The sequence below is a fragment of the Pseudorasbora parva genome, chromosome 1 (assembly GCF_024679245.1).
Source record: "Pseudorasbora parva isolate DD20220531a chromosome 1, ASM2467924v1, whole genome shotgun sequence".
In the NCBI taxonomy this organism is placed as follows: Eukaryota; Metazoa; Chordata; class Actinopteri; order Cypriniformes; family Gobionidae; genus Pseudorasbora; species Pseudorasbora parva.
The window spans coordinates 56,015,884-56,031,472 of record NC_090172.1 but is presented as its reverse complement, the minus strand read 5'-3'; the positions used below and the strand labels follow the sequence as shown (position 1 = coordinate 56,031,472).

General features: G+C 35.9%; 1 protein-coding gene across 1 annotated transcript in view; it reads left to right on the top strand.

The window, feature by feature from the left end:
* ndufs2 (NADH:ubiquinone oxidoreductase core subunit S2) overlaps window positions 1-15,589 on the top strand; it is a 28,186-nt gene that overhangs the window by 4,282 nt on the left and 8,315 nt on the right. The window contains exons 4-12 of the mRNA XM_067445397.1: window positions 911-1,031; window positions 1,230-1,342; window positions 3,855-3,929; window positions 5,180-5,257; window positions 5,437-5,522; window positions 8,012-8,131; window positions 8,519-8,648; window positions 13,582-13,677; window positions 15,022-15,105. Coding sequence (XP_067301498.1) covers window positions 911-1,031; window positions 1,230-1,342; window positions 3,855-3,929; window positions 5,180-5,257; window positions 5,437-5,522; window positions 8,012-8,131; window positions 8,519-8,648; window positions 13,582-13,677; window positions 15,022-15,105 — 903 coding nt within the window. The remainder of the gene's footprint in view (window positions 1-910; window positions 1,032-1,229; window positions 1,343-3,854; window positions 3,930-5,179; window positions 5,258-5,436; window positions 5,523-8,011; window positions 8,132-8,518; window positions 8,649-13,581; window positions 13,678-15,021; window positions 15,106-15,589) is intronic.

Here is a 15,589-nt window from a genome sequence, read left to right as displayed (position 1 = left end):
TTAATATCAGTAATACTGGCCTTCATTCATAAAAAGATGCCATTTAAACAAGTATTTAAAATATACTGTCTTTATGTTGTTTCTACATTAATTTGATTAACTGTGAAATTATTATATTAAAAAATATAATAAAAACGTACAATTTTTTTTTTTTTGCGATTAATCACAGAAAAAATGTGTGATTAATCTTGTTAAAGTTTTTAATCGATTGACAGCACTGGTTTTTAGTATCTTTAGTATTTTGTTAAATTCAACAACTTATCACAGTTATAGAAATTATCACAGTTATAGAAATATTTGGCACAGGTTTTGTTGTTGGAAAAAACACACTAAATAATTTAATTGCTGAATTACCAATTATTAATGTAAATCAAATGTGTATGCAGTAATGCTTCTCCTTAACCAACCTTTGTGAATGTTGAGATGTATTTTACTGTGTCTGAATGATAACTTATAACAGATTTCCTCCTGGTGTCGATTCTAAATCTATTCTTTTTTGTTTGTTATATGTCAAAATCTGTGTAAATAATAGAAAGTTCGCTGATTAACACTTGCAATTCAGTGTCGTGATGGTTTTAAAAAATATTCTGAAGGTAGTAAAAAAAGGTATTAAAAAGTAGTAAATTTTACTTAAAGATTGCTGTATATACCCTGTTCTCGTGTTACGCATCATGTCATCATGCATGTGTGGTTGAGTTTCTGTTCATGTTCGCTGATCAATGTTTATATGTGAATAAAATCTGTATCTTTTATTTAACTTATAACCTAAATTAAATCTGTTCATATAATTAATTCATATGGGTTAGTTTTACTATTTCTTTTATGAACTTTTTGAATCTTCATTTGTGTTCTGAAGATGAAGTAAATATTATTGGCTCTAATGTTGTCTTGCGTGTTTGTGTTGCTGCAGGCACTTCCATACTTCGACAGGCTTGACTATGTGTCCATGATGTGTAATGAGCAGGCATATTCTCTCGCCGTAGAAAAGCTTCTTAACATTCAGGCTCCTCCTCGTGCACAGTGGATCAGAGGTGAGGAACAAAAATTAAAACGCTTTCAATCCAGTTTGCACTCATTAATCCAGATTAGATCAATTTTGTCCAAACATATCCTCCAAAATTGCATAAACAATGTTATAGTACCACAAGGAATTGAGTTTGCATTGATTGATTTTGAATGTGTCTGATTGGCTGTATCAGCTGCATAAATGTGTTATATGGCCTCTGCAGTGCTGTATGGAGAAATGACCCGTATCCTGAACCACATCATGGGCGTCACTACCCACGCCCTGGACATCGGCGCCATGACTCCCTTCTTCTGGTTGTTTGAGGAGCGAGAGAAGGTAAAAAAAGTAGTTTTCCCGAGAGCAGTACATTTAAAGTGAATGTTGTAATGGGTATAGATGTCCATATTTAATATTGGAGGATAAGTTTATGTTTAGTCTTTAGTTTAATTTTTTATTTTTTTTTTGGTAATGTTTACACTGATAAGCCAAAACATTATGACCACTCACAGGTGAAGTGAGTATTTCCTAACAGGTCTGGGTAGATTGAATGGTAAACAAACAAATAGTTATCATAATCATTGTGTTGGATGCAGCAAAAATGGGCAGGAATAAAGGTCCATATGACACAGACCAAATTGTTATGGCAAGGCGACTGTGCCAGAGTATCTCTGAAATTGCAAGGCTTGTGCGTTGCTTCCGGTCAGAAGTGGTGGCAAAGTGGCAACAAATGCAATTACGTCTGGTCCGAGCCAACAGAAGGTCTGCTGTGGCACAATTCACAAACAATTGTAATGATGGTTATGGATAGGGGTGTGACGAGTGCTCATCAAGTGAAAAGCTGTCTCGCGATATCGCTTTGACAATAAAGTTAAGGTGAAATTAACATAGAATATGCCACCTCTACATTTTCATTACATCCTCCACTGTCGGTTTGCATTTTTATGGAAATATAAACCATTTCCCGAGAGCAGTACATTTTGGATAACAGCCGCTTCAGTTGTAAACTATTGTACACGGGTTCTCTTGAAACCTCCTCTTAACTCTGGTCTCTGTTTGCACTTTGAATATTGAGATGGACATAAACAATGTTATTATATAATATTGTGGGCACTTCAAAAACCTTATACTTATTTATTATGAATTATTCCGATTTTTAGAATGCATTTAAAGAATACTTCAGTCATCAGCCGTTCAAAATGCACAATACAAGTCAAACACCCATAAGCAGAATGAGTGAAGGAACAAATAAAGGAGAGCGCTCCATTAAAGTGCATATTCACTCTCTGACAGCAGATGGCGCTGATGAAGCAGCAGAAAAAATCTCATAAACATAACTCATAAAAAAAGCAGCAGCTGCACCGTTAACTACTTGGACTTAAAGGGTTAGTTCACCCAAAAATGAAAATTATTTCATTAATTACTCACCCTCATGTCGTTAGACACCCGTAAGACCTTCGTTCATCTTCAGAAGGGTGAGGGTGAGTAATTAATGAAACATTTTTTTGGGTGAACTAACCCTTTAATAGGCTATTGATTTTCAAACTGAAACATTTTCATATTTTAATCTGGACTGCAACATGCCCTAGATTGACATGATTGATAAATGTTTTGATTCTTTATTTTTGCTCTGTAAAACTTTACAAAAAGTCTCAATTTGTTAACATTAGTTTAATTCAATTATTATCTGACAATTAAAAATTCTTCTAAAATATTTATTAATCTTAATTTCAACATTTAATAATACATTAATGTTAACAAAGAATTAACAAATGTTGCTATTGCTCATTGTTTATGTTAGTTAATGCATAACATTAACTAATGAGACCTTATTGTAAAGTGATACCTATTGTTCTTTATAATTAGTTTGCACTTTAATCTGTTTGAAGCTTTTGTTTACTTTGTTTTTTTGTGAATTACGTTATTTATATGCAACAGGTAATTAAACCTGTTATATTATGACAACTCTTTTTTGCAACTTCTTTCAATATCATGATGATACCGTATACCATGATAAAAGCTTCAGCAATTATCGCAACTTTGGAAATTATGTCTACAATGGACACGCATGTCTGAGCTGGACTTTGGAGCTGTGGAAGTAGGTTGCATGGTCCAGTGAGTCTCGTTTTCTTTTACATCACGTGGATGGCTGTGTACATGTGCTCTGTTTACCCGGAGAAGTGATGGCACCAGGATGCACAGTGGGATGTCGACAAGCCGGTGGAGGGAGTTTGATGCTCTGGGCAATGTTCTGCTGACACATGCCACCTACCTAAACGTTGTTGCAGACCAGGTACATCTCTTCATCATAAGGATGTTTCCTGGTGGAAGTGACACTGCACACATTTTTCAGGAATGATTTAAGATCATTGCTCAGCCTTCAAATTGACCAAATCACCATCCAATCGAGCATCTGGGATGTGCTGGACCAACAAGTTCGGTCCACGGGGGCTCCACCTCGCAACCTATGGGACTTGAAGGATCTGCTGCTAACATCTTGGTGCCTGATACCACAGCACATCTTCAGGGTGTCGTGTAGAGTCAATGCATCAGCGGGTCGGTGCTGTTTTGGTAGCATGTGGATGAAATAATGTCATATAATATATATATATATAAAGTCATAATGTTTTGGCTCATATTTTAACCTTTTTTTGCCCATAATATATATCATTGTATAATTTCACTCTTCAGTTTGCACGCTGGAGGACAACATTGATTTTTCTTTTTTTTTATCCTATTATGCAATAAAAAATCTTTAGTTGCAGCCCTTTACAAAATTATACTTTACTGTTGGTTGTTTATGTGGAACCCAGTTTGGTATTTGAATTGTCTTTTTCTTTGTATCTTGCAGATGTTTGAGTTCTATGAGAGAGTGTCTGGAGCCCGGATGCACGCTGCATACGTGAGACCCGGTGGAGTTCATCAGGTACAATTTGATGAACATTAGCTATGTTTGCATTCACTTATTTTTCTGCTAATTTTGGGATATCGCTTTAAACAAAAAGATGCCAAGATGCACGTAAATTCGCTCAATTGAGGCAGATCATTTTTTTTTTATCCTGATAAGAAGACATGCTTATAAATTGATGTAGACACATTTACTGAATAAATCCTTTGATGCAAAAAAAATTAAAGTGACGTCTTTTAACAGGATATGATTGGATATCTAGACTAACCAGTGGATCAGTTTCATCACACAGCATCTCAAATGCTCGTTTGATCATTCTGAAAATGCCTGAGTCAAAATCTGTTACCAGAAGGATTTAATTCCCTCTTAGAAGCGTCTCACATGATTGTTCACAAACACCGGCATCCGAACGCAAGATAACATGACGGCGTTTATTAAATTTCGTCTGTGCGCTCTGAGATACAAGTCTTTTATGATACCACAGTTTCTTCCCTGATTGCAGCAACTTCCTAGCCTGACAAGCAGACCCACATCAAGATGTTTGGTCTGGAAACTCACCATAGACAGGGCTCAATCCGAGGGGCGGGATAAACGGTTGTCTTTCAAACTCCCTCTGGACGGCGTGCACGCGATAAGATAGCGCTACAACCAACCAGAGCAACGAAGGTGAAGCAGAGCTAGTTGATAGATTAAACATTCGCCGTATCCGGTCGGCAAAACTCAGAACACATCTTCCCTTTTTAAGAATGACTTCAGTGCCGTTCTTTGTTCTTTTCTCAGAGAAAAGCTTAACTCCAAGTCTTCCAGGGTCGCGGTCAAAGCTGATTCGAAAGACCGCCGTTCGCCAGTTTCTGTGTTTACTAGAAGCACGCAAACGCAACTCGGCCGTTGTCATTATGGCCCCGCCCACCGACTCTATACGCGATGTGATTGGTCCGACCAGAGCTTGGCGTTTACAGCTCAGTAGTGTATTGAGAGTTGCTAGATGACACTCGCGGCAGATTAGATTTCCTGCCGCCAGGGTGCGTCTAGATTTCTAGGCTAGCAACTTCCATTTTTATCAAAGATATTTCGCGCTACTTTCTAAATAAGTGCCGATTTTGTTCTCGCGGGCTTTATTTAAAATGTTTAATGAGATATTCCAATTTTGCAACTTTGGGTGGAAACATAGCTACTGTCATTCCAACTGCAAAAGTCTTCATCTTTTCTGGTTATACTGAAATGTTATAACTTAGTCTGCCTCAACCTGCTGATCACTTTCGTTGCAGGACTTGCCTCTTGGTCTCATGGACGACATCTATGAATGGTGCAAGAATTTCTCTATTCGCATTGATGAACTTGAGGAGGTATGTGCACCAAAATGCATCAGTTTGGCTAAAAAATAGTGCTAGTTAGTCTTAAATGCAACTCTAAAATGTGACTTATTGAGCTTATAGATGGGTGTTTCTTTTTCAAAAGGCATGTTTTCATTTGATTGGCAGTATGTGGAGTTTCTAAATGAATACAACTGCCAATATGGTTTCAGATGCTGACCAATAATCGTATATGGAAGAACAGAACTGTTGGCATTGGTGTTATTGGGGCAGAGGATGCCCTCAATTTTGGCTTCAGGTAAAACAATGTTTTATTTTGAAGTAAATCGGATTGGTCTGAGTTGCATCTCAAGGGGTTCGCTCTCATTTGCGTTAACACATTTAGATTAAATATTTGTAATGTGAGTTTTTTTTTCCATCATCATCATGGCTCAAGGGATGTGAAATCTCACCCACATGTAAAGTGCAACACCATGTGTTAATGAGATGTTAATCGTAGACCATGTTGCATTTTAATGTTTATGATGATGATTGAACTGGCTTATTATAAATATAATTAGAAAAGTGTGTGTGTGTCTGTATATATGCAAATAAAGAGCAGCATTGCACAATTTACAGTGTCATCCACACAAAGTCGTATTTAGTTTTTTTGCAACTGAATGCATACATTTTCCAATTAAATATTTTGATATATTGTCAACCCTTTATGCTTTAATGAAAATGATTGAACATGAATGAAAATGAACATGGTCATGTAAATGCTGTAACCCGTTTTATTTTATCAGAGTAAGGTAATAAACGGCGTAAGCATAAACCAATTGGAACAGGTCTTTTTTTGCTTCTTACCTCGATTTGGCGCTGCTTGTAAACGCATTAACCTGCTTTCTGTCGGCTTAGGATAGGTGACAAACACGCAAACTTAGAGCAGATTTAAACGCATCCAGACAGAGTGAGCTAGCGTTTTACATGAAATAAGGACATATATCACAAACACAGAATCTTTTAAGACCCAGAAAATTGTAAAGATGTGTTCTCTTCTCATACCGCAGAAGTAGAAGAGATTCAGTCAAAACGCTGCATCTGTAACTGCATAAGGGATAATATGAGCCGTAAATCTCCCGCTGACACGCTTTATTTAACATCACAACTGACGTAACATTTGAAAAATTCAGAGTCAGATACGGAAATTATTATTTTTGACGTGACTATAGACATGTGCCGATTTTCGATAATGCGATTTATCACGATAATGAATATGCACGATATTGTTATCGTGGGCACGTTAAAATATCGTAAATAATAATTTATTAACAATTTATATTTTTTTTATAATGCACTCAAGAATACTTTGCCCATCAATCATATAAATGCTCAACACCGCTGTATTCTGCGTCAAAGGGACACACGCTCAGATATAAACAAGCCCAACGTGCGTTTGCACATGACTGAACCGGTGAAGGAGACGCGCTGCTGAAGTGCCGCTCAGTGACAGCAGAGGGCGCTGATAAACTGCAGAATGCGGCTGTTACCCCGGGAACCCCGCAAACAAACAAAAAACGCGTGTAGTTTTTAAAACAGCCATTCGTTTTTGTAATCTCAATGTTGTTCATCAAAGCACCAAATACTTAATACTTAAAGACTTAATAGGCTATTTATTTTCAAACTTAAACATTTTTATGTTTTAATCTGGACTACAACATGCCCTAATAATTAGAACTGTTCTGATTATTGTTCAGTAAAACTTTGAGACATAGGACTATATTAGTTAACATGTTAATTCATTATTACCAAACTGACTATGAAAAATACTTATAAAGAATGAATCATTCTATGTTAATTTCTTAGTTACTGTTTAATAACATTAAAAACATTAAAATCAAAATCAAAATAACTTTGTTAATGGACCTAAGATAAAACTAGCAATGATCAGTATTTCTTAACTAACATTAACAAAAACATTATTTTCTGTACCAAATGTAGCTATTGCTCAATCTTAGTTAATGCATTAACTAATGAGACCTTATTGTAATTTGTAAGCCTACCTGTTGTTCTTTATAGCCTAATTTTTTTGCAATTTAATCTGTTTGAAAATTGTACTTTTACAGCTCTGAAAAAAATCAAGAGACCACTTAACATTGATTTCTCAACGAGGGGTCTCTTAATTTTTTTCCAGAGCTGTATATATTTTTGGTGCATTATTATATTTAAACATTCAGTTATTTTTGTTCTTACAAAAATAGTTCTTAAAGCTGTTATGCTATGGCAACACTTTTTTTTGCAACTTATTTCAATATCGTGATAATATCGTATATCGTGATAAAACTTCATCAATTAATCGCAACATGAAAAATTGATATCGGCACATGCCTACGTGACTACATGAAAATAACCCGGTTTATTAATAAAGTCATGCAAACACGGTTTACTTGCATTGTCAGTGTACTGGTTTGCATGTGAACAAGGAAAACTGATTATTTCAAATGCAGATTTTTTTGAGTTATCAGCTTACTGGTGTGCATGTAAACGCACCCATTGACATGTAAACGCACCCATTGAAGTTGAACATCACAGCTGTTACTATATTTGGTGTTTTAGCAAGTTATACAGGTTTGAGCCAACTGAGGGCCTGATGATGACTGAATGGTTGAACTATCTCTTTAAAATCTGTGTGTGTGATGTTGTTAATTGTATACAGCTGCCTGAGTGATGTTCAATTAGGATGAGCATAGTATCCAGTTACTAAAGTCTTTTGAATGGTTTATTTGAATCGCTCTTGATCTTTTTCAGCGGAGTGATGCTCAGAGGTTCTGGTATCAAGTGGGATCTGAGGAAGAGTCAACCATACGACAAATACGACGAGGTAGAGTTTGACGTGGCCGTTGGAAGTAATGGCGACTGCTATGACAGGTGACCACACGTTAAAGTTTTCTGTCTTAGACTGGTTTTAAGAGTTTCAGGAAGCTCAGAATGACAGGAAATCTAAATGCGACCACAGGCTATAAATTGGTCTTAGACTTTGCTTAGCTTTCTAACCACATATGCTGATGGTATCACATGTGAAATGTGGAGTGATGAGTGTAGCGTAGAAAAAGATAATATATGTTTTGAGAACTTGAGACCGTCCAACCTAATGATGATGTTTTACATGAGGAATTTATACTGTAAATAACATTAAAATACAGGTTTTGTTATTACCAACAACAACAAAAAAAGCATTACTTTCATATATAGAATAAGATGCATATAGTCCTATGCTTCTTTTGGATTTTATTAGTGACATAAATGATCTTTCAGATATCTGTGCCGTGTTGAGGAAATGAGACAGTCTCTGCACATCATGCTTCAGTGTCTCAACAAAATGCCTGCCGGAGAGATTAAAGTAGATGACGCTAAAATAGCTCCACCCAAGAGATCTGAAATGAAGGTAAGATATGTTTGCATATGTATCTTGTGCTCAAATGGCAAGAAATGTGATTTTCATAATGATTTAATAAACTTGTTTAACGGTGTAACTGTGTAATTTGTGCACCAACAATGTCACTAAACAACTTTTTCAAACTGGTTTTCCAAACACTCCCCTCATATTCTTTGGTTCAAGACATTGGTTGAGACATTTTTTCTTTGTGGTGCTTCAAAACATTGTTTGTTTGAGCATCTTTGACAGTGTTAAACAAAAACTTTATGGCCCGATTTCACAGATAGGGCTTAGTCTAAACCAGGATTAGGTCTTCTTTCAATTAGGACATTTAAGTAGCTCTTACAAACGTCTTGGAAAAAACATTCCTGGTGTGCGTTTTAAAACAAAACAATGGCATTGACATATTTTAAGATTTGTCAGTGCATGTTTCTTTACGTTAAAAGAGCTCAAACATGGGTTTTAGTCTCGGACTAGACTTAAAGGGTTAGTTCACCCAAAAATGAAAATTCTGTCATCATTTACTCTCCCTCAAGTTCCAAACCTGCATTAATTTCTTTCTTCTGCTGAACACAAAGGAAGATATTTGGAAGAATGTTTGTATATAAGCAGATTTTGACTATTGCCCCATTGAATACCATAGTATTTTTTTCCCTACTATGGTATTCAATGGGGCTCAAAATCTGCTTATATACAAACATTCTTCCAAATATCTTCCTTTGTGTTCAGCAGAAGAAATTCATGCAGGTTTGGAACAACTTGAGGGAGAGTAAATGATGACAGAATTTTCATTTTTGGGTGAATTAACCCTTTAAGCCTTGTCTGTGAAACCAGGGGTAAATGGCTTAACATCCATCCGTACATACATACATGCATACATACATGCGTGCATACGTACGTACGTACATGCATACATGTATGAGGCGCCACGTAGGATTTCAATCAAACTTCGCTTATCAATACATACATAACATACGTGCATATGCACCTATATACATTACTCGCATATACATGTATACTTCCATGCATATACACCTATAAACACTCGCATATACATATAAACTTCCATGCATATACACCTATAAACACTACATATTAATTTGATGCGCGCATACACATCCATAAAACGCGCATACATACAAAATAAAACGTGGATGCATGCTTAAATTGTGTATATGCGAGTGATTTCATATGTGGATGTGCGAGTGATTTCATATGTGGATGTGCGAGTGTTTTTATATGTGGTTGTGCGTGAACTTTTCAGTGCAAACGGAAGGCATTTCAGTGTAAAAGGAAGTCATTTGTGTGTACACGGAAGGAACCTGCCTATATTTACCGCATTTACAACTTTGCAATCATGGAGAGGGATCGTGCTACAACTGAAGCAATAGAATTTTGCGAAACATGCTTACTTGGCGGTCCGTGTACCTTCGGTTAATTTGTTTTTTCCTTTTTGTCTTCCAAACGGAAAAACTAAGAAAGCATTCCTTTATCATATATTCGACCCTCCCTAAGAGAATAAATAAACAAACCTTGAGTCGTTTTTCCCCCTCATATTTTTATTTTTGTTTTAATCACACTCTGTTCTAATCCGCCAAATGAAAAAAAAAAAAAATGGATAAACAGCTTGAATATTCAATCTCAACATGGGCGGGAACAAAACGCCCCTTTCCGCTGATTGGTCAACCAAAGATCAAGCCGCGCCCTCAGTTCTCCGCGCATTGCGCAACAGAATATATATATATATATATATATATATATATATATATATATATATCCTTGTACAGATTATTAACAGAGTTTAGTGCAACTACATTTAATCTTGTTCTCATCAAACAGCCAGACTAATAAAAGAGAGAATGTTGCAGTGAAGTGATCAGCAGTCCAATAAAAACAATGCTTTATTTTTTCTGCCAGCTTAATTTCTACAGCAAACCAGATCATTGTGCGACTCGCAACATAAGGCGCACAGAGTAAGCTAGTTAATTCGTGAATGAATCCGAGTCTTTGAACAAATCGGTTGAGTGACTCACCAGCCATACAGCCTTTGTATTATTGAATGAATCAGCGGTTCGAGCGAATCAACTGAACAAAATGACTCATTCATTAACACAGTGACTTGCTGCCACCTACTGGCAATATTTAATATTCGTTTCATCTTGTAATTCTATTTCATATTTCTGTATTCAAAGCATTTTGTATAAAACATAAAACTAATGTCATTGCATTAGGTTATATATTTGCTCTGCTGTGTGAATGTACAGAACTCTCTCAGCATTAAACTGTGTAAATACATCTATAAGCAACTTCAGATGCTGCATTGCCACCTTTGCAGCGCAGGATATTGGGCTGAAACAATATAGTTTCAAACTCTAACTGTATTGAATAAATTTGAGATTTTAAATTAAAAGATGGCATGCCTATATTTAATAAGATATAGCTATTTTAAAAAGGTAGCCTTGTTTGACTAATTAATATATGACGCTAATTGGTGGCAATAAATATCGAAATATATATTCATCTCTGGCTTATTTTTCAATGTGTTAATTCATAGTTTCTAAAACATGTAAATGAACGGCAAGAGCGGATTAAACATTTCTGTTTCTGTTCTGTTTTCAGTTAAAAAGATGTCATTTAAGCGTCTTGAGTTAATGATTTTTACAACGAAAGTGATTTAATCAAGAACTTTAATAGCTCGATAAACTTTATCTTAGAGCTGTTGGTAAAGCCAAAAAAACTATGTCTATTAATTTTTATATTATCTGTAAAGCTGCTTTGAAATAATCTGTATTGTAAGAAGCGCTAGGCCTATAAATGAAGATTGCGCGGAGCGGAGTTCTGGAGATAAGAATGGCAAGGCTTGATCTTTGGTTGACCAATCAGAGGAAAGGGGCGTTTTGTGCCCGCCTATTTTGAGATCGAACTAAAGCATGCATCCACGTTTTATTTTGTATGTATGCGCGAGTGTTTTATGGATGTGTACGCGCGCATCGAGTTTATATGTATGTGCGAGTGAGTATAGGTGTGTCTGCGTGCAGTGAGTTTATGTGTATATGCGAGTGTTTATAGGTGTATATGCATGGAAGTTTATATGTAAATGCGAGTGTTTATAGGTGTATATGCATGGAAGTTTATATGTAAATGCGAGTGTTTATAGGTGTATATGCATGGAAGTTTATATGTAAATGCGAGTGTTTATAGGTGTATATGCATGGAAGTTTATATGTAAATGCGAGTGTTTATAGGTGTATATGCATGGAAGTTTATATGTAAATGCGAGTATTTATAGGTGTATATGCATTGAAGTTTATATGTAAATGCGAGTGTTTATAGGTGTATATGCATTGAAGTTTATATGTATATGCGAGTGTTTATAGGTGTATATGCATGAAAGTTTATATGTATATGCAAGTAATTCACAAGTGTGTATGCATTCATTACTAACAATTTATGTATTAATATGGATTTCATATTAGTGTGCACGTGTATTTCATATATGTATTTTGAACATCCAATAGTATACATGTATATCCGAGTAATGTATAGGTGCATATGCACGTGTGTTATGTATGTATTGATAAGCGAAGTTTGATTTAAATCCTACGTGGCGCCTCATATACATGCATACATACATGCATACATACATACGTGCATGCATACGTGCATACATGCATGCATACATACATACATGCGTGCATACATACATACGTGCATACGTGCATACATAAATACATACATACGTGCATGCATACATGCATACGTGCATACATGCATGCATACATACATACGTGCATACATACATACATACATACATACGTGCATACATACATACGTGCATACATACATACATACATACATACGTGCATACATACATACGTGCATACGTACATACGTGCATACGTGCATACATACATACGTGCATACATACATACATACGTGCATACATACATACGTGCATACATACATACATACATACGTGCATACATACATACGTGCATACATACATACATACATACGTACATACATACGTGCATACATACGTGCATACATACATACGTGCATACATACATACGTGCATACATACATACGTGCATACATACATACGTGCATACATACATACGTGCATACATACATACGTGCATACATACATACGTGCATACATACGTGCATACATACATACGTGCATACATGCATACGTACATACATGCATACGTACATACATGCATACGTACATACATACATACATGCATACATACATGCATGCATGTCTGGGTAGATTGGCAACTGTCTTAAACATTTTCTACTTGTGAATAATCTTCTTCACTGAAGAATGAGTTCAAATTGTTTGGAAATGGCCATATAACCCTTCTCAGATTGATGGGCAGCAACAATTGCTTCTCTAAGATCATTGCTGATGCATTTTCTCCTTTGCATTGTGTTAACACACACTTTAATGCTCCTGACCAGCAAACTTCTGTTTTTGTAAAGAGTGATCACACTTACTGATTAATCAAAGGCATTTGATTAGAAGTGTCTGACTGCTACGTACCCTGTTAATTCCTACGGAAGCGTTTTTGTCACACATGGCTTTTTCATATTGGCCCAGTTTTTGTTAAATAAACAATGACACGGTATAATATGCCATGTGTTGTTGTTCATCTGAGGTTGTATTTACCCCATTTTAAGATTGCCATGGACCAAATCAATTTATTTTTATGTCCTGATACACAAGACCATACAATTCAATAGGGGGTCTTTTCTTTTTCACACACCTATGAAAAAAAAGAAATACAAAAATGATAATTGCTCATGTTTACTACTATAGAAGTTTGACTCATTAAGTCAATTATTTAACATAAAAAGCACACTCCACCTTTAAGAACGTTTATAATGTTTTCATGTTTGTGTCCTGTAAGGGAATATAATATTTCTTTTCATGCAGACGTCAATGGAATCTCTTATTCATCACTTTAAGCTGTACACTGAGGGCTACCAGGTCCCTCCAGGAGCCACGTACACTGCTGTAGAGGCACCAAAGGTGAGTCATGAATCAACAAGAGTTACCTGCACACCATTATCTTCTTAAGAGTAATTTTTGCATTGGCCTCATCGGCAGTGTTTAATTGTTTTTGGTTTGGCTCAGCGTGCACATGTGGAGAATGTGGGTTTCTAAACTTATTGTCTTTGTGGTGCTGTGTAAAGGTACTTTTTTGTTTTTGTGGTGCTGTTTTTATTAAGCAATGCCACAACACAGCACCTGTGATTGTCTGATTCCCGGATAAATGACTCTTACGGTCTTGGGTCAGTTGCATAAACAGCCATTAATGTTAAGAACTAGTCTGACCAACTAGCAGTAAATTTATCAGTCTTATGTCCATTGTACACCACAAGCGTGAGCAGCACATATTTTGTGCATGTTAAGCAATGAGAACATTCACACCGGGAGAAGGGGCGTCACTTGAGCAGAAGTGAAGCGGGGGTTTTGGGCCGAGTCTATTTTTGCTGCGCTACTGATGCTTAATTAAAGTCAAAGTGCACAAAATAAATATGATTTAACACAAAAAGTGCTTAAAATGAACAGAAGAATAAGCGTGTCTAGTGTGTTTAACAAGAACTGGAGTATGTCAGAAAAGAAAACGAAGAATATATTTATAGAAGATTTACCCATTTAAACTTGTTTTTTTATTTATTCTGTTTGGGTGAAAGTGTGGTGTATTATAAAAAGCTAACAGTCAAAAAATATGATATATAAACTATCTTTTAGTTTATTATGCAATATGCCTAAACAGACAAGTGTTCTAGCACTGCCTAAATCAAACCTGAGTGTGTGTTTTTTAATCCACTGTTTGCTGTCTTGCCAGTTTTCTGTCTTGTTAATGGTAAACAACAAAATATAGTTGTCTTTGCAATGAAATGCTCACTTGTATGTAGCTTTGGGGCCGCTGCGGTGACGCTGTATAAGCGCTTCCAGTGTGAATACTCTCGTGTAGCTATAGTGATGGCTTGAGGTGTGAAACAGCCGTTAACTTTCTGTATCAAATTAGACCAATCTACGTTTTTATGTAACTGACTTAAAAAATAAAAAACAAAGAGAAGTTGAGCAGTATTAAAGAATATTGTTTGATGACTAACTTGTAAGACTAGTCTTAATACTTTATGCAACTGACCCCTGGTTCTTTTCACTCAATCAAAAACTTGCAATGCAACCAGTATATTTGTACATTTTTTTGTTTTTGTTTTTTTTCTCTAACTTTTTATGATCTTATAATTTGGGACCAGACTGCCGATAAATGCAGTTAAATACAACTATACTTATAATAACTACTGAATGGTTATATTGCCTACAATTCCCTAGCCTGAAGTCAGTTGTGTTGTTCTGCAGGGTGAGTTTGGTGTGTATCTGGTGTCTGACGGGTCCAGCAGGCCGTACCGCTGCAAGATCAAGGCACCTGGCTTTGCTCACTTGGTAATTAAATCAGTTTACTATTTTGATTGAGTTATTGTTAATGCACTCACCAAAGACCAATACATAATATAAAATAAGTAAGCTTTGTAAAAAAATAAAAGGATCATACACTTCAAAAGTTCAGGTTCAGAAGCATCTTTTGCTTTTGAAATTGGTCTCTTATGTTCATCAAGGCTGCATTTATTTGGTTAAATATACAGTAAAAACAATAGTGTTATTGTTTAATAATATTATTATATAGTGAAATATTACAATTTAAAATATTTTAAAATGTGTTTTATTCCTGTGACGCAAAGCTGAATTTTCAGCATAATTACTCCAGTCTTCAGCATCACATGATCCTTCAGAAATCATTCTGATATGCTGATTTGCTGCTCAAGAAACACGTAAGGGATAATGTACACCCAGCCGGTTATCGCAGAATAAACCCCGACAGAGTGATCAGGACCCCGACGCGAAGCGGAGGTGAACATTATCCCGCTTA